The sequence below is a fragment of the Danio rerio genome, chromosome 25, assembly GCF_052040795.2.
Source record: "Danio rerio strain M-AB ecotype USA chromosome 25, GRCz13ab, whole genome shotgun sequence".
Classification (NCBI taxonomy): Eukaryota; Metazoa; Chordata; class Actinopteri; order Cypriniformes; family Danionidae; genus Danio; species Danio rerio.
Window position 1 is genome coordinate 34,360,531 of NC_141045.1, and position 19,470 is coordinate 34,380,000.

Genomic DNA, 19,470 nt, shown 5'->3' on the forward strand with positions numbered 1-19,470 from the left:
AATGAGTTTATTTAAAAAAGATTTAACTTTGATGTTGACAAGTGTAGCTTCTGCTCAAATTTTCCAGAAACACTCGATCACTTATTTTTTTCTTGTGAGTTACTTTAAATTCTGGTTTGACATCTATACTTGGCTTTCATTAAAGATGATTTCCGTCCATCCAATTGTTCTAGAAGATATTTTATTTTACAAAGGTGATTTCCACTTTTCTTCCTCTGATGTTGTGAACTTTATTTTACTAATGGGCAATTATCATATTCATTGTTGTAAGTAGAAAAAGAGCAGACCCTCTTTTAGATGTTTTCTTTCTGAGGCAGAGAAAGTGGCTCAAAGCTTCAAATACTTCAGAAAAAGTAAAATAACTGAAGCTCTCTGTACTTCATTTGCAGAATATTTATTGTTATAATGTTTTGCTTTTTTCCTTTGATGTAGATCTTTTGTATTGCTCCTTGTTGCAGTTGTAACAATTTTAATTTATTTTATTGGTAAATATGCCTTGCGATGTTGATTGTTCCCTGTTTTGTGATGTAAACTTTTTGCAAAAATGAAAAATAAATAAAATAAATAAATAAATAAAAATATGCAGACCCCTGTGAGTTGTTTATGTTTGGCGGCTCCTGCTGGTAGAATCAGCGCATGCGCAGCAGCAGTTGGACACCTTTAGCTTCCGGTGGCTGTCAGATGCCTGAACTTCAGGCCCACAAGGTAAGGTGCATGCCATAAGAGTAAAATAAATGTTTAACAAATGTTCACCTATTTAAATGTAGAGGGATGAGTGTTTTGACTTTAGATCGCCGGTGTCCTTAAGCTCCTGAATTACTTCAACGATTATTGATGAGCTAGCCAGCTAACATGCTTAGTAAACAAACACAACAGAGCTGAATAAACCGACTATTAAACGAGCCACTGGATTAAACAGGCTCGCTTTCGAGGACTATAAGTTAATTACCTAATAGTGGGGAACTTTATATTGTGGTTTGGCTTGTTAGATGACAACAACTTTGTTAGCAGCTAATGTGCTAACTTAGCTTAGCTACCAGTCCCACTATGTTTACATTAGTTTGCATATTGTTATTTTAGTTTAAATCAGCTATAGTTTCCGTTGTAGTTTTTTTCATTTTTTTCCCGTTGTGATTGTTTGTATATATATATTTAAATATTTTTGTTCGTTTCATTACTTTGTTGTTTAAATTTAAGTTAATTTTGTTAGTCATATTAAACTAACTATATGTGAGAAAACTACCTTGATAACTAAATGGAATAAAATATTATTAATGTATATATTTATAATTTATAAATACACATACACACAAACAAATATATATAATCTATGTATCCATGTGTCTCTTTAGTTTGTGGTTTAATTGCAGTGTTGTATTTTTTTTTATTATTATTATTATTATACATTATTGTGAATTTACAAATATAATGGTTTGAATCAGATTTTATGTGCATAAAAGCAGTGACTTTGTTTGCCTAGAAGTAAATGAATGGAAGTGTCTGCTCAACAATGTCAAAATGTGAAAAATAAAAAATGATGGTACTCCATTGACATATATGAGTTATTGTGTTGAAATTTGGGGGAGTGCATATAAATCTAATTTACGATCCATATGTACAATGCAGAAAAAAGTAATTAGACTGACAGAACATGTGGGGGGATTTGGAGCATACAAATAATATATATATTTTTTAAATTAAAGATACTTGAGTTCAATGATTCGGTTAAATAAACAACACAATTAATGTTTAAAGCTAGGAATAAATTACTTTAAAATGCATACAAACGTTTTTTGTAGAAAGACAAAGGGGATATAATCTGAGAGAAGAACACAGTTCTAGGAGGTTGAAAACAAGGACAACTTTAAAAAGTTTATGTATATCTGTCTGTGGTGTGAAATTATGAAACAGTCTAAATCAGACTCTCAAACAATTTAAAAAGTTGTAAAAATAAATATTATTAAAGGAATATAATGATGAAGGAGATTGAAAAAGGAATTAATGGCTATTTGCAGTACTGTATTTTTTTGATGTTTATGTTACAAAATGTTAAGGTACAAATAGAATCAAACATAATTTGTCAAAGATGCCAAAAGGATAAAATATGTCCTATGTAAAAACAGAAGAGACAAGTAAAAGAAGAAATAAGTTTAAAGGGTTTAAAACACCAAAACACATTATTTGAGCTGTTGTCGTATATGTGTCACACACTGCTATAAACACTATTAGGATACATATATTTCACTAAACAACAGTGAAAATTGTTTTTTGCAAATTCGTACTTTCGGTTTGAAACTAATTTTTGAAGCTGCGTCACGGCCATGAGATCTTTGCGTGTATTCCAGCGTCTGTTCCTGGGAGTACCGTATTATGTCTCTGAGTGTGTTGCATTATTTCATGAGTAAGACTTGGTTCAAACCAATCAGCACGCTCTATTATGTATGCGATGCAACTTCATTTATATGCATGCTAGCTTCGAAGACTGTAAATGAAACGGTGTTCTGACAGCAGAGACGCCACGTTGTGTTGCCATAAGAAGTGGGAAAAGAATAAGAATTGTTTGGAGATGCGAGTCGTCAGTGTTGCTTTTATAATGTGCTGCTTTGAAGGTTTTGTTTTCATTTACTCTTTATGAGAGCACAGCTGGACTCGCGTGTGGATTACTAATTACTAATTGTTACTAATAACCTGACTTGGTCTCTCCATACCCCTTGTCTTGCGAAGAAAGCGCACCAGCGACTGCACTTTCTGAGAAGGTTGAAAAGAGCACATCTCAGCCAATCAATCCTCACAACTTTTTACAGAGGAGCTGTTGAGAGTGTTCTTACAAATGGCATCTCCCTTTGGTATGAGAATAGCAGTGTGTCTGATAAGAACACCATTAAGAGGATCATAAAGTCAGCTGAAAGGTCTGTTGGAGTCAAAATGATATCTATCGAGGAACTTTACCAACGCCGTTGTCTGTCTAGGGCAAATAACATTTTAGGGGATCCAACCCACCCTGGTCATAGCCTGCTCTCACTCATGCCATCAGGCAGGCGTTACAGAAGTCTGAGGAGCAAATCAGTGCGGTTTCGAGATAGTTTTTATCCTGTCATTATAAGACTTTTAAATAATACCATTTCTTAAGCATTGTTAAAAGCTAGTGTTAAATAATATATAAATTTGTTAAACTAGCATAAATTGTTAATATTACAACAAATGGTGAAATAGGTATTTAAGTATTAAGTTATTCTCTTCAGAGATTTTTAAAAATGGGTTGTATCTTATATAATTATATATTTTATGGAATTATAAAAGCTTATTTATCATGTTAGGATTTTATAGTGTTTTTATAGTGATGTTTTTTATGTTCTTGTTGGGTCTGTTGCAACGTAATTTCGTTCTGCATTACAATTCTATTGTGATGATTTGAATGACATAAATAAAGGAAACTGAAACTGATTACAGTGCACGCGTCGCGCAGCAGAAATACGCTTGTACGGAACATTTTTTACTCGAGAGCTTTTCTCATCTGGAAATTGTGAAATCCGTATTTGCTGCTCGTCTCCTTTAAAAAAAAAGAGGCAGCTCTAGTTGGTGTTGATTGTCTTGTCTCTACAGATTTAGTAAATTTGTGTGCGATTAGTGCTCTTTCTTTGTTCATTCAGATGGCAAAGTTATAGTTTGTATGGTCAGCAGTACTCTTTCAGTGTTTAAAGACAGACCTTAGTCAAAATAATTTCTAAGTTACTTAGTTTACGTAATATCTCTACAATATTATGGACTGAAAGATCTGCTTTAAATGCTGCTCTCCGAGTGTAAACATGTGCACACTGAAAGCAGACTCTTGCCGACCGTCGTGTTTAATTTTTGCTGCATTTTGTGACAGGATTGTCTACACACACCCAGTTTTACGACGTGCGGTATTAAACATTCCGCCGTCATTAAACACAGTCACTGTCTTTCTCCCCTGCGTGTGTGTTTGTTTTTCCTCGGTGAAAATCAGCATGTGCCCAATTGGAAACTCCCATTTTTATGCAAATTCTTCCCCTTTTCCCTCCCTCGACACTCCCACCCAGACAGAGCTAGACACACCCACTGACCTGCCTTTTTCAAAACTAGAAGTGTGAAATCACCCTGCTGAATCAGGGGGGTTTCATGGCCCTTTAAGTAATACACGAATGATGTATGCGGTAATGTGGTGGGAAAATAATAAGCTTGTGCTTTATCCCACTCCATTTTCGACCCTGTTGAAATGATAAATAAATCAATTCAAATCAAATCATTTTATTATATTTTAAACCTAGTGGTTTGAAGGATAGTAGCAGTATTACAATTTAAAAAGACAATTAAATATTGTTTTAGTGTATCCCAGTAATGTCACTGTGTTGTGTTTATTGTTGCCTTTGACCCATTTATCAGTATACCTTTCTGATATAACATTACGGTTGGTTTTTTTGCTGTAATATCTGTTGTGTTTCAGTGCTGGGTATGCAGCCGCCTCTCCCCGCAGCGGCAGTCAGAGAGCTGGTTTGCTCCTGTCTACATCGAGACCCTGTAGCGGCAGATCTGCGCTGCAGTCTCTTCGTGGCTGCCGTCCAGAGCTACAAACATGATTCGGTGCTCAGACCCTTCCCTCCTCGCTACCTGAGAGGAGAGATCAAGGACTTTGAAGAGCTGGTAAAATTATTCAAGAAATTTGAGCTCTCCGACTTAGTTTTTGATTCTCAGTTTTGACTCTTTCATGTTTCTCACAGCAAAAAGATGTGGACAGTTTGCCAAACGTGAGAGATCTGGTTCGCCTCGGACATGGTGATGGAGATCATCATATGGCTCTTGTGCACTGGGTTCTGTCCTCCAAGAGCTTCGCTGTGAAGACTCTGCAGAAAGAGGAGGTATTAAAAAAGTGTTTTTCTAAATGCATCGCTGTTCCCTCTGAATAGATTCTGAGCTTAGTCTCTAACACAGCAGGTGGCGCTCTAGGTTAGTTTTAACTCCAGGTGGCACTCTAGGCTAGGCTAATTTTTAACAGCACGTGGTGCTTTAGGCTAGTTTTTAACAGCAGATGGTGCTCTAGAGTAATTATTAGCAGCTGGTAACACTCTAGTGTTTAGCAGCAGGTGTTGCTCTAGGTTAGTTTTAACTCCAGATGGCACTCTAGGCTTGGCTAGTTTTTAACAGCAGATGGTGCTTTAGGCAAATTTTTAACAGAATGTGGTGCTCTAGGCTAATTATTAGCAGCAAGTGACACTCTAGACTAGTTTTTAACAGCAGATTGGGCTCTAGGCTAGTTTTAAAGCAGATGGCACTCTAGGCTAGTTCTAAACAGCAGGTGGCGCTCTAGGCTAGTTTTAATTCCTGGTGGCATTCTAAGCTAGTTTTTAACGGAAGATGCCGCTTTAGACTAGTTTTAAACAGCAGATGGCGCTTCAGGCTAGTTTTACAGCAGCTGGTGTTCTAGGCTAGTTTTAACCGCAAGTGGCTCTCTGGGCTAATTTTTAACAGCAGATGGCGTTCTAGGCTAATTTTTAACAGCAAGGGGAATTCTAGGCAAATTTTTAACAGCAGATGTGGCTCTAGGCTAGTTTTAGCAGTAGATAGTGCTCGGCTAGTTTTCAACAGCAGATGGCACTCTAGGCTAGTTTTTAACAGCAGATGGTGCTCTAGGCTAGTTTTAACAGCAGATGTCACTCTAGGTTAGTTTTTAAGCAGCATATGGTGCTCTAGGCTAGTTTTTAACAGCAGATGGCGCTCTAGGTTAGTCTTAACAGTAGATGGTGCTCGGCTAGTTTTCAACAGCAGATGGCACTCTAGGCTAGTTTTAACAGCAGATGTCACTCTAGGTTAGTTTTTAGCAGCATATGGCGCTCTAGGCTAGTTTTTAACAGCAGATGGCACTCTAGGTTAGTTTTTAGCTGCATATGGCGCTCTAGGCTAGTTTTTAACAGCAGATGGCACTCTAGGCTAGATTTAACAGCAGATGGCACTCTAGGCTAGTTTTAACAGCAGGTGGCACTCTTGGCTAGTTTTAAAAGCAGATGCCGCTCTAGGTTAGTTTTTAGCAGCATATGGCGCTCTAGGCTAGTTTTAACAGCAGATGGCACTCTAGGCTAGTTTTAACAGCAGATGGCGCTCTAGGCTAGTTTTTAACAGCAGATGGCACTCTAGGCTAGTTTTAACAGCAGATGCCGCTCTAGGTTAGTTTTTAGCAGCATATGGCGCTATAGGCTAGTTTTAACAGCAGATGGCGCTCTAGGCTAGTTTTTAACAGCAGATGGTGCTCTAGGCTAGTTTTTAACAGCAGATAGCGCTCTGGGCTAATTTTTAACAGCAGATGGTGCTCTAGGCTAGTTTTTAACAGCAGATGGAGCTCTAGGTTACTTTTTAACCACATATGGTGCTCTGGGCTAGTTTTTAACAGCAGATGGCACTCTAGGCTAAGTTTTAACAGCAGATGGCGCTTTGGGCTAGTTTTTAACAGCAGATGGAGCTCTAGGTTAGTTTTTAACCACATATGGTGCTCTGGGCTAGTTTTTAACAGCAGATGGCACTCTAGGCTAAGTTTTAACAGCAGATGGCGCTTTGGGCTAGTTTTTAACAGCAGATGGAGCTCTAGGTTAGTTTTTAACCGCATATGGTGCTCTGGGCTTGTTTTTAACAGCAGATGGCACTCTAGGCTAAGTTTTAACAGCAGATGGCGCTCTGGGCTAGTTTTTAACAGCAGATGGAGCTCTAGGTTAGTTTTTAACCACATATGGTGCTCTGGGCTAGTTTTTAACAGCAGATGGCGCTTGTTTTTTACCCCTTTTTTAACCATACACTAAAATGCTCACTAAAAAGAGTGCTTGTGCTTTAGGCTTAAGAGTTAGCTGTAATGGCATGAGATAAATGTAAACACAGCTCACTATGAACAGTCTTGTAAACTGAATAAACCTTTCTTAACATTATTTAATGGCACGGGGTATGTGTAAGGAATTGGATGCAAGCAAAGTAAGACTTGTTTGTAAATCATACAGCGTCATCTGCTGTTAAAAACTACGCTCAGTATTGATTTAAGAGAATAGGAATACATTAAAATCTCAGAATGCATGCAGAATCGATTTCTTGATCAGTTTTTCACCGCCGCTGCAATGAGCTCTTATTTAGACAGAGCCCCTTTAGTGTTGATAAACTCATTGTCTTGTGTTTAATCTCGCTCCATCAGTTTGCCAGACTCAGCCAGCTGGCTCAGAGAGAGGGGGTTTCAGCTCCAGCCCCAGACTTCCTCTTTGAGCTGCAGTACTGTGATTTGCTCAACTCTAAGTTTGAGCGGACGCGGGCCGGCCGAGACCTCATCTATGCATTCCACGGCAGCAGACTAGAGAACTTCCACTCCATCATACACAACGGATTACACTGCCATCTCAATAAGGTCAGAATGAGAGCGATGTGTGTTTGTGGATGACAATCTATTTTCCTACTTTATTTACACCTGACTTTTGTGTTTTAAATTATAGGTTGCACTTCTGGTTTGTGAAACTTCCCTTAAAATAATATGACTGTGCTACACATAATCCATATTCATAATAATAACTGGTATATTTTGCTTAGTGCTTTATTTTAGTCCATAAATATGAAGTGTCAAGGCTCACTTTTCGAGATGTATTTGGCATTCATACCCAAGTGATTTTCACTGGCCATGAGCCGAGTGAACATAAAAAAAATCACTCTCTGACCTTAGATGGCAGTAAAGGAAAAACAATGCAAAAACAAGCTGCGCTGCACAACTTTATGCTATTGACACTCACATGTTGTACAGAAGAAGTCATCACCCTGCTGTAACTTCAGCAGTTGAAGGCATGTGAACAAAGACACCAATCTCAGTGGTCGGACTGTTGTTATCACAGCGTGTTAAACTAAAAAGACAAACCCGAAGCATTTTTGTTTAGTTTTTTTCCTAAAGGAACACTCCACTTTTTTGGAAAATAGACTCATTTTACAACTCCCCTAGAATTAAAAAGTTGGTTTTGAATTCATTCATGCAATCTCTAGGCCTCTAGCTTAGCTTAGCATAAATAATTGAAATGGATTAGACCATTAGCCTCTCGCTCAAAAAATCTGGCTGCAGCAGGTGCAGTGATATTAAACAGATTCTTTCTAGTTCTGCAAGTCCAGGCCTTAGTGCTGGGGACTGTTTTCAGATGAAAGCAAAAATTTTATAAGCTAAAATTTCAGCAGTTGAAGGCATGTGAACAAAAACACCAATCTCAGTGGTCGGACCATTTTTTTCATGGCGCGTTAAACCAAAAAGACAAGCCTGAAGCATTTTTGTTTTGTTTTTTCCTAAAGGAACACTCCATTTTTTTGCAAAATAGACTCATTTTACAAGTACTCTAGAGGTAAAAAGTTGAGTTTTATCATTTTTGAATCCATTCATCTAATCTCTAGGTCTGGAGGGAGCATGTTAAGCTTAGCTTAGCATAAATAATTGAAATGGATTAGACCATTAGCCTCTCGCTCAAAAAATCTGTCCGACCATGGCTGCAGCAGGGGCAGTGATATTAAACAGATTCTTTCTAGTTCTGCAAGTCTAGGCCTTGGTGCTGGGGACTGTTTTCAGATGCTTATTATCATTGCTCCTGCTGCGGCTATGTATGGATAGAGAAAGTATAGTTCCTAGCCAAATCAGCCTAGACAATAGTAACTTTTCATTTTCCGTCTACCTTAGCTCCCAATGTAAATACAGAAGAGTCAAACTTTAAATATAGGAAAATTAGCAAAGCACTTTTTGATTTTGAGCTAAATGCTAATGGTCTAATCTGATTTAATTATCTATGCTAAGCTAAGCTAAAATTTCAGCAGTTGAAGAGATGTGAACAAACACACTAATCTCAGTGGTCAGACCATTTTTTTTAACGGCGCGTTAAACCAAAAAGTCAAGCCTGAAGCATTTTTGTTTTGTTTTTTCCTAAAGGAACACTCCTCTTTTTTGGAGAATAGAATCATTTTACAAGTACTCTAGAGGTAAAAAGTTGAGTTTTATCATTTTTGAATCCATTCATCTAATCTCTAGGTCTGGCGGGAGCATGTTAAGCTTAGCTTAGCATAAGTAATTGAAATGGATTAGACCATTAGCATCTCTCTCAAAAAATCATGGCTGCAGCAGGGGCAGTGATATTACACAGATTCTTACTGGTGCTGCAAGTCTTGGCCTTGGTGCTGGGGACTGTTTTCAGATGCTGCTTATTCATCATTGCTGCAGCCATGATTCGGCAGCAAAGTTCCTTGACTATTACGTCGGAATGAGAGTATAGTTCCTAGCCATATAGGCCTAGAATATAGCAACTTTTCATTTTCCGTCAACCCTAACACACAATGTAAATACAGAAGAGTTCAACAATAAATAGGAAAACTATCAAAACTATTTTTCATTTTGAGCTAAATGCTAATGGTCTAATCCGATTCAAGAATCTATGTTAAGCTAAGCTACGCTAAATGAAAAGAGATCCTTAAAGACATAGAGATGAGCTGAATAGGTTTTAAAAAATGATAGAACTTTAAATGTGACATTAGTGTCACAAGGATATCTTGGGCCAGAGATTTTATGGCCTTACTCTTTGTTTTTTAAGTTTTCCCAAAGTTATTTTATTTTTGTATTCCCTGCACTACAGTAATATTCAAAATAAATCCATAATATTGCCGTGGAAAGGCTTGTTTTGAGTTATTATGGTCATTCAATGCTTGCAGAAAGTCATTTGTTCATTCTAATAAGTTGCTTTTTATAAAATTTGATGGATGAACTGTGAGGATTATAATGACACCTCAGTTTTCTAAACACTGCTCTCATTTGTTTAAAGTTTAATGGAATTTCATTCATGCAAAGCATTATGGGGTGTAAGAAAAAGGTGAATGCGTGTTTTGGATGCTTTCCAGCCTATCGTTTTTTAATTATCAATCAAGAGCACAATTAACTGATGTGTTTGACTGTCCCTTATCAGTTTATGTGTATGTAATATTTGTGAATATGATAATTGTGTCTACAGTGTTATCTGCTCATTGGCTCAAGAAATGTGCTTTGATTATGATTTGATTTCCAGACCTCACTGTTTGGGGAAGGCACCTACCTGACCAGTGACCTCAGCATGGCCATCCTTTACAGTCCTCACGGGAACGGGTGGAGGGAAAGCGTCCTCGGGCCTTTCATCAGCTGCGTTGCTTTGTGTGAAATCATTGATCATCCTGACGTGAAGTGTCAGGTGAAGAAGAAAGGTAATGCTTTAAATGATAAGAAGCTGTCAAAAGTGTATGGGCTCTATCATACAACTGGCGCAAAACATGTTTGGCTTGATGTGTTGCTATTTTCAGACCAGCGCAACCCTAATTTTTATGTTTTGCGCCATGTTGTTTAAATAGCAAATCCGTTTGTGACACTTTGTGGACTCATGGGTGTGCTGGTCTATAAAAGAGTATGTTATGCTGTGTTTACACCAGACGTGGAACGCGCGGATAAATCGCGATATTCGCGCGTAAATAGCCGCATGAACATTTAAGTTTGCTCGCTTCATTCGCGCATCAACCCCTGCTTCATTCGCGCGTCAAATCCGCTTCAATCGCATGTCAGATTCACTTCAAAACAGACGCGGATTCGCGTGATGGGCAGGGCTTCTGTCTGCCCGGTGACTCTAGCTTCATAGCTAAATGGCTAACATGGATTTTATTAACAAAATAACAGTGTTAATGTGCTTTATGGAGACTGAAAAACAGCGTCAATACGTTTAGGGTCCTGTCTGAATCCACTGCATCCTTTCAGAGGTGCATCCAGCTCTGTGAGCTCATAAACTCCTCCAGAAACTGAACCTGGATGACGGAGGCTTTCAACGGTGCTTCTGACTGAGCCAAACCCAGTTTGATGACTTGTTGTCGGTGTCGCCTGGAGGATTTCCCCTGGGACACTATCAACAGGTTCTATGTCACAATCACGCCCCCACAAGAGCAAGCTTCTGATTGGTTAACGCGGCGCGAATGTCCGCTGAAGTTCAGATTTTCAAACTCGAGAGATTCGCGCGAAACGCTCGTTAAGCGCATCAAAACGCAAAACGCTCAATTCGCCATTCGCGCAATTCTTTCGCCATTCGCGCAATTCTCGTCATTCGCGCCGCGCCATTCGCGCGTATCGCGCCGCAGGATGTCTATTCGCGTGTTTGCATTGACTTAACATGTAAATCACTCGCGCTTGATGCGCGTGCCGCGTCTGGTCTGAACGCAGCATTAAGGTGCACTGTTGGCGCATTGATATTTTAAGAAACTGAAATAGACCACACCATTGACCAAGTGAAAGCTGGTTTCAAGTCCAGCACAGAGCACATTTGTTTTGCATCCGTGCAGGTTCAAGCACTTACTTAGTACACACAGGATGTACAGCAATACACAAATATCTTTACATATGGGAAAAAAAGAAAGAATTAAAAAGTTACAAAAATTATTATTTACTACATAAATATAAAAACCACTTCCTCCATGCCTTCTTCATGTCTGGGGGGATTTTTCAGTTTATTCATGACAACTTGTATTTTTATTATAATGTATTATAATGTTATTATCATTAGCCATATTATTTATTATATGTATATTCATTATAGGTGGGCATAGATTATATTTTTTTTTATCTAGATTAATCTCAGAATTAATATAATGTTATATTAATATAATATTTTAGGGTTTGGGTAGATGTTAATAAATACAAGTAATGGATTACTTAATAAATAATACAAATAATTCTCATTAACCACAGCTGTATTGCTTTTAGCAACAACCACTATCAGCAGGATATCCGCGGGGTCTTAAAATGTCTTAAATCTCAAAATCAAAATTTTAGGCCTTAAAAAGTCTAAAATTTACTAAAATATTGTGTTGTTGGTTTTCCCAGAGATGGGTTGCGGCTGGAAGGGCATCCACTGCGTAAAAACGTGCTGGATAAGTTGGCGGTTCATTCCGCTGTGGCGACCCCGGATTAATAAAGGGACTAAGCCGACAAGAAAATGAATGAATGAATTGTGTTGTAGGTTTAAATTTAAAAAAAAAAACAAGTCTTAATTTTCCTTTGTTCGTGTATTGCTACCCAGTTTGGCCAAAACCTATACACCAATAATCAATCTCAATAAAACTTTAAACTTTTTATCTGAAAAAGGTCATTTTTAACTCTATTTATCATAATGGTTTATTATTTTCCATACAGTAACATTTGTTTGAAAGTGCTCCATGCATTTACTGCTGAGCACAACGACCTGGACAGATTGATGTGCATAGGTTTAATTTATTATAGTTTAAAGGGCCATGACACCCCCCACTTTCGGTTAAAGTCTTCTTCAGAATTTTTTCAATAGATGCATGATTAATAAGCGTGGCGCTCCGCAAGCATCGGGCAGGAGTGGGTGTGGCCAGCAGGGGAGAACGTGAGCGAACGAAGCTTGCTCACAAAATGAGACAAACCGTGAGGAGACGCATGAGTTTATAGTTTACAAAGTTAAAATGCAAAGAAATGAACAGTGATTTAATGCCCTGCTACATTTTTTATTCGTAATTTCATATACACACAACCACAATTTATATAATTATAAAGATAAGTGTGTTCATGTAAACACTATAAATGAGGACTTCTCCCTCAATCCCCGTATCCAGCAGACTCAGTGCAGCAGGTCTCCTGACCTGTCTGTTTTAACCATTAGCCCTGCTGGTAATCTGGAGGATTTAGGCAAACACAGCAGCACGGCGATGTGTCTGAATGTGAACGAAGTCCTGATAAAAGACAGTGTCCGCCATTCTCTAATTCTCGTGCTGCTCTCCCGACAAAAATGCTAGCAGCACACACACAGCTTTGCTGTATGATCGGCCCTGACAAGATCGCGGGGGAAAACATGCAACAAACCGCATGGATCATGGAAACAAACGCATATGAGCCTTCATGAACGGCTAAATACTGTGTGCCCGTGCCGTGGGTCCGTGACGTGTCTCACAGCTCGGGCTTGACTCTGGCAGGTCTGGCAGGTCTCATGAATAATTAAGCAGCCGGCTCTTCTCATAGGATAAGAAAACTCCGCTATGAATAATGAGAAACCGACGCGTCATCATTTCACTAGCAGTACTGCGCCACGTCGCCGATTTTGATCCCTCCCCAAAAATAATTTTAAACCCGGAAGCTCAAAATTATCCAGTTTTCCCCACAATTAAAGCTGACAGGTGCTAACATTGTCTTAACTGATTCTCAACACACACAAATCTGTTAATATAAAAAAAAAGTTCTCCAGGGTGTCCTGAACCTTTAAAAACAACAAAAAATATTTTAAAGAAGGTTTATGTTGGAAAAAAATGTATGGATACAAGTAAAGGTTATTTAAGATGGCAATATTTTTTATATTTTGCTAAGAAATGTCTAAAATATTTATTTTTTAATTATTATTTTATTATTGTATTATTAAATGTATTCAAAAAAAAATTTTTTTTTTTTTTTTGATAGGGCAAATAAAAAAAAATCCATCTAGGCCATTTGAAAAATTCCTTAATTCCTTTAGCCCTTTATGAATCTAAAATTTTAGTCATAATGGTCTTAAAATAACTTAAAAAATCTTCAATTTAACTTGGTGAAACCTGCAGAAACCCTGAACAGGCTGCTAGCACATTTCTGGTATGTTAACATAACCTTAGCATGAATTAGCAAAGTTAGCATCTATTAGCATGATGTTGATATGTTTTTAAAATAAATACATTTCATGGCTAGTTACAACTCACTGTGTTTTCAGACTCGGAGAGCATTGACCGACAGCGTCTGAGGGCCAGGAACAGTGAAGGTGGTGAGGTGCCCGAGAAGTACTTTGTGGTGACCAACAATGAGCTCTTAAGAGTTAAATACCTGCTGGTTTATTCTCAGAGACGCTACAGATCCAGGTGAGACTGCAGTTGAGCTCGCATGCTTATTTGCATGGACCCAGTTGTCTGACCCATATCCAGTTTAAATAATAAAAAATAAATAAATCATGCTAAGAATATAGTTCCCTCCAAAAAAAAAAGTACATTGTACATTTTGATTATAAAAGTGTAAGTGATTATGGTAGGTTGTTTTGATCTTGGAAATGGGCTGCTGTGTCTTTAATTTGAGCATTGTCAGTAGATCACACTTAAAAGAAAGGAACAATGAAAAGTGTGTCATCCCGTAATTAGTTATGAATATTAAGTGACGTCTTGTTGTGATTGCAGACACGCTCGGGGGACGTCGTGGCTCGTCAGACATCATTTTGCCATCATGATGGGTCTGTATCTCCTGCTCCTCATATTCATCGGTGCCTTCAACTCGTCCGCTTTTCAGTCCTTCTGGCACAGAATGTTCCGGTAACCCAAGCTCACATCACACATGCACACTCATCCAAAGTGCCTTTTACTCAAAGACTATCAAAGAGGGAGGAAAAAAGACTCAGGAACTTACTTCCTTCCCCTCAACAAAACATTCCTCCCTGTATCACTTGATTCTTGGGTAATCCTTCATTTTATTCACACAAACACACTGTGCATCAGCCAACCGAGAAACTGCAGAACGAGCAGTAATGTTAGCTTTCGTGAATGTTACATGTTAGCATGTAGCCTGTTTTTACTTGTTGAACGATGGGTTCACTTTGTTAGTTACAACCAAATGATCAAGACAAAGCGTTGTCTTTTACCTGCCTTCTTCAACCTAGACATTGGCAAAAAAAAAAATTGCTGCTTGTGTTAATAAAAATAATCACGTAGGAAAATCTGTGCTTTTATAATAAATATTTTTCAGTTTCGATGCAAATATAGAAGTTCCTAGACGACCGTACTAATGTCTAGATCAGATCAACTATGCAGAAGACCCGTGTTATGGTGGTCGCTATCATTAAAACTGTAATGAAAATTAGTCTTGATATTGCATTAATGACTCTAACTTGATTTATCAGTCAGAATCTGAATTGTGAAGGTATTTAAATAAATAAATGCAACAAACTCGCAGTGTTTTTTTTTTTTAAAGAGCTCCTATCATGCAAAATCGACTTTTGGATGCTGTTTGGACAGAACTGTGTGTAGGTATAGTGTGTCCACAGTCATATTAGATTAAAATATGTTAAAATAGGATCCAAATCCCTGTGCTTTTGAGGCCCATCGCAACATGACGTAGGGGTGTGGTTTTTCCCGTCCACTGAATTGATTGACGTACACATATTAACATGGCTCCATAGTATTGGCTCCTCCAAGACAGGATTTGCTAAGAAACTGGGATTAAAAGATCTGTAATGAGCTCCAATTTAGACGGTACATTCCGCTGTGGTGACCCCGGATTAATAAAGGGACTAAGCCGACAAGAAAATGAATGAATGAATTGTGTTGTAGGTTTAAATTTAAAAAAAAAACAAGTCTTAATTTTCCTTTGTTTGTGTATTGCTACCCAGTCTGGCCTAAACCTATACACCAACAATCAATCTCAATAAAACTTTAGACTTTTTATCTGAAAAAGGTCATTTTTGACTCTATTTATCATAATGGTTTAATTATTTTCCATACAGTAACATTTGTTTGAAAGTGCTCCATGTATTTACTTCTGAGGACAACGACCTGGACAGATTGATGTGCATAGGTTTAGTTTATTATAGTTAAAAAAAAATAAATACATTTTTAAGAAGGTTTATGTTGAAAAAAAATTTATGGATACAAGTAGAGGTTATTTAAAATAGCAATATTTTAAATATTTTGCTAAGAAATGTCTAAAATATGTCTTTTTTAATTATTAATTTATTATTGTATTATTAAATGTAATGTCCACAGTCATATTTGATAAAAAAATATGTTAAAATAGGATCCAAATCCCTGTGCTTTTGAGGCCCATCGCAACATGACGTAGGGGTGTGGTTTTTCCCGTCCACTGAATTGATTGACGTACACATATTAACATGGCTCCATAGTATTGGCTCCTCCAAGACAGGATTTGCTAAGAAACTGGGATTAAAAGATCTGTAATGAGCTCCAATTTAGACGGTACATTCCGCTGTGGTGACCCCGGATTAATAAAGGGACTAAGCCGACAAGAAAATGAATGAATGAATTGTGTTGTAGGTTTAAATTTAAAAAAAAAACAAGTCTTTATTTTCCTTTGTTCGTGTATTGCTACCCAGTCTGGCCTAAACCTATACACCAATAATCAATCTCAATGAAACTTTAGACTTTTTATCTGAAAAAGGTCATTTTTGACTCTATTTATCATAATGGTTTAATTATTTTCCATACAGTAACATTTGTTTGAAAGTGCTCCATGTATTTACTTCTGAGGACAACGACCTGGACAGATTGATGTGCATAGGTTTAGTTTATTATAGTTAAAAAAAATAAATAAATAATAAAAAAATTTAAAGAAGGTTTATGTTGGAAAAAAATTTATGGATGCAAGTAGAGGTTATTTAAATAGCAATATTTTAAATATTTTGCTAAGAAATGTCTATAATATGTATTTTTTCATTATTAATTTATTTTTGTATTATTAAATGTAATGTCCACAGTCATATTTGATTAAAATATGTTAAAATAGGATCCAAATCCCTGTGCTTTTGACCCCCATCGCAACATGACGTAGGGGTGTGGTTTTTCCCGTCGATTGAATTGATTGACGTACACATATTAACATGGCTCCATAGTATTGCCTCCTCCAAGACAGGATTTGCTAAGAAACTGGGATTAAAAGATCTGTTCCAACTCTTCGTGATCAGCTGCAACTCAGGAATGAGATTTACAAGTTTGAAACACTTTTAAAACTGTGCATGTTTAAAATAAAGAACAGACAAAATTGCTATGTACAGTGGTCCCTCGTTTTAAAAATAGCCCGCAATAGGCAAAATCCACAAAGTAGTCAGTTTTATTTTTTTCTATTATTATAGATGTTCTAAGGCTGTAAAACTCCTCACTACACACTTTATACATTTTTCTCAGACAGGCATTAACATTTTCACACTTTTCTCTCGTTTAAGTGAAGTTTATTCATAAACTAATTTCGAGAGGATCACGTGCTTATGATTGACACGGCTGGCCCCGAGTCAAGCTAATGAATGAACCACCAATCAGGCTAGTCCTAACCCAGTATAAATAACCAAACACCCTACCTTTAGTCATCTTCGTTTTGAAGAATCCCCCCTTCCACCCCTTCTCCTCCTCTTTTCTACAGGGCAACACGGCGGCCCAGTGGCTAGCACTACGGCCTCACAGCAAAAAATGCCTCCGACTCGGGTATCCACCCAACCGGTCAGCATTTTTGTGCGGAGTTCATGTTCTCCCCGTGCTTGCGTGGGTTTTCCCCGGGTCCTCCGGTTTCCTCCCACACCCTCAAAAACATGAGACTAAGTAAATTGACTAAACCAAATTAGCACACGGAACGGAAACGGAAGGGAGCTCCGGGCTCGAGGATCTTTTGAGCTCGGGGCTCTCTCCCGGGACAGCATGCCAAACTAGCTTATTACCAATCATCAGCTAAGTGTGAACTCTTGAAACATTCTCAAAGTTCAAACCTTCGTAGTCCAGTATTATAGAATGAAAACAAAGATCAAAACCATTTGATCATTTATTTATTCTGTAATGGTGCCCTGTAGCCATGTTAATTTAGCACAAGGGTTTTCAAACTGGGGTCCGCAGACCCCTGGTGGGCCGCAAGAGAGTGCTAGGGGGTCCACGAAAAACAAAAAATGATTTTTATGAGATATTTTTTCCAATCCTAAATTTATTAATAACTATAAATTATTAATCTATATATAGTTTTATGATTTATATAAGTGGATACTTAATAATAATGTGTTTATCCCAAAATCCTTTGCCCTCGTACAATAAGCGGCTGTAAGTGCAGTACAGATGATGGAAAGATTTTTAAAGAATCCCGCTCCCACAAGCAGTTCATGCAAATCTGACTTTGCGAGGGTTAAGGCAAAAACCAGAAAATATAACAAATCTTACATTGCGCTTGGTTTTACCTGCATGTTAAAGCAGGAAGTCGATATACCTCAGTGTGTTCTTTGTCAAGCGATTCTTTTCAATGAATGCATGAAACCATCCAAGCTCAAGCGCCATCTACAGCAGAAACATCCCAATGAGGCAGAAAAATCGACAATTTCAAACATCAGTAGTTGTGTTTGGCCTGGCAGGCTAGTATTTTTCAGCAGCAAGCATTAATCCCTGAGAGCTGTTTAAAATGTTATATTTGGCATCACTCCACATGGCATGTGCTAAGAAGCCGCACACAGTTGGCGAAGCATTGTTATTACCAGCTACTAAAGACATCGTCAAAGAATTATTTGGAGAGGAAGCGGCACGAATGGTAGATTATGTGCCTTTGTCGGACAACACAGTAAGCAGACGCATATGTTCAATGTAAAGACTTTTGCAGTTTTCCATAAAAACAAGACAGGTAAAAAAAAAAACTACAGAAACTACAAATGTTACAAATATCAAGGTTTAACTTTTCATCTACCACTGCCTCATTTATCTTTTTCAGTTAATGTAAATATTTCATTGTTTTTAATGAAATAAAAAAATAGAAAATAATTTTTGGCTATAGTGAGTTGCCAACTAATAAGATAAATAGTTTTAAAAACAATACTATTTTGCATGCCTGTGAAATATGAACTATAGTGTCTTTACGTTATACAGAATTTTAGTTTACATATTTATACTTGAAATATATAAGTGCTTTTAAACTTTAGGCAAAGGGGTCCCCTGCAAGAAATCATCATATTTGGGGGTCCCTGAGATTAAAAAGTTTGAAAACCCCTGATTTAGCATGTCCAGAAGTTTAACCTTTTGTGCGATGGTTAGCAACATCTTCTGCCTTTTGGGTGCTACCGCAGGTGCCTTTGGTGGTGCAGAACGCAAAACTTCCAAACATACAGAACAGCACTTCAGAGTCACACTGCTAGCAGTCGAAGATTTATGTAAATTTGGCAAGCTGAACGCATTGTGTACTGTACATGAGACACGGCACGGTGGAAATTAATTGACAATGGTCTACAACCAGCCAGAATGCAGACCACAATTCGCTAATCAGGACGCAGAAAACAGTGCAATGTAAAAAAACAAAAAGCATATCAAATTGCACGAAAAAATTCACAAAAGTGCAAGGCTGCAAAAAGTGAACCTTGTTCAGAGCGAGGGACCACTGTATGTAATTCATAACAACAGGACCCACCACAGCTGCATAGTGTCAATACACAACTATTAATGAGGATGCCTCAATCACACAAAAGGGGTCCTAATTTGTGGACATTAAATCAGGATTATTTTGTAAAGTAGCATAACGGATATCTATTTACTATAATCTTCTATGTGAAGCTGCTTTGACACAATCTACATTGTAAAAGCACTATACAAAAAAGGTGAATTGAATATCTATACAGCAGTGTAAATTAACGTGCAAATGTGTGTGTGTGTGTGTGTGCTGCAAACTTTGTAAAGACATTTGTGTGCCACTTATCC

At 37.6% G+C, this 19,470-nt stretch overlaps 1 protein-coding gene across 1 annotated transcript; it reads left to right on the plus strand.

The window, feature by feature from the left end:
- The first annotated feature begins 670 nt into the window (after positions 1 to 670).
- parp16 (poly (ADP-ribose) polymerase family, member 16) lies at positions 671 to 14,973 on the plus strand. Its single transcript, NM_212906.1, is given in 7 exon segments — positions 671 to 705; positions 4,466 to 4,662; positions 4,740 to 4,877; positions 7,187 to 7,393; positions 10,059 to 10,230; positions 13,758 to 13,902; positions 14,212 to 14,973. Coding segments are annotated over 6 exon segments (987 nt in total). The 5' UTR covers positions 671 to 705; positions 4,466 to 4,473; the 3' UTR covers positions 14,348 to 14,973.
- The last annotated feature ends 4,497 nt before the right edge of the window (positions 14,974 to 19,470 follow it).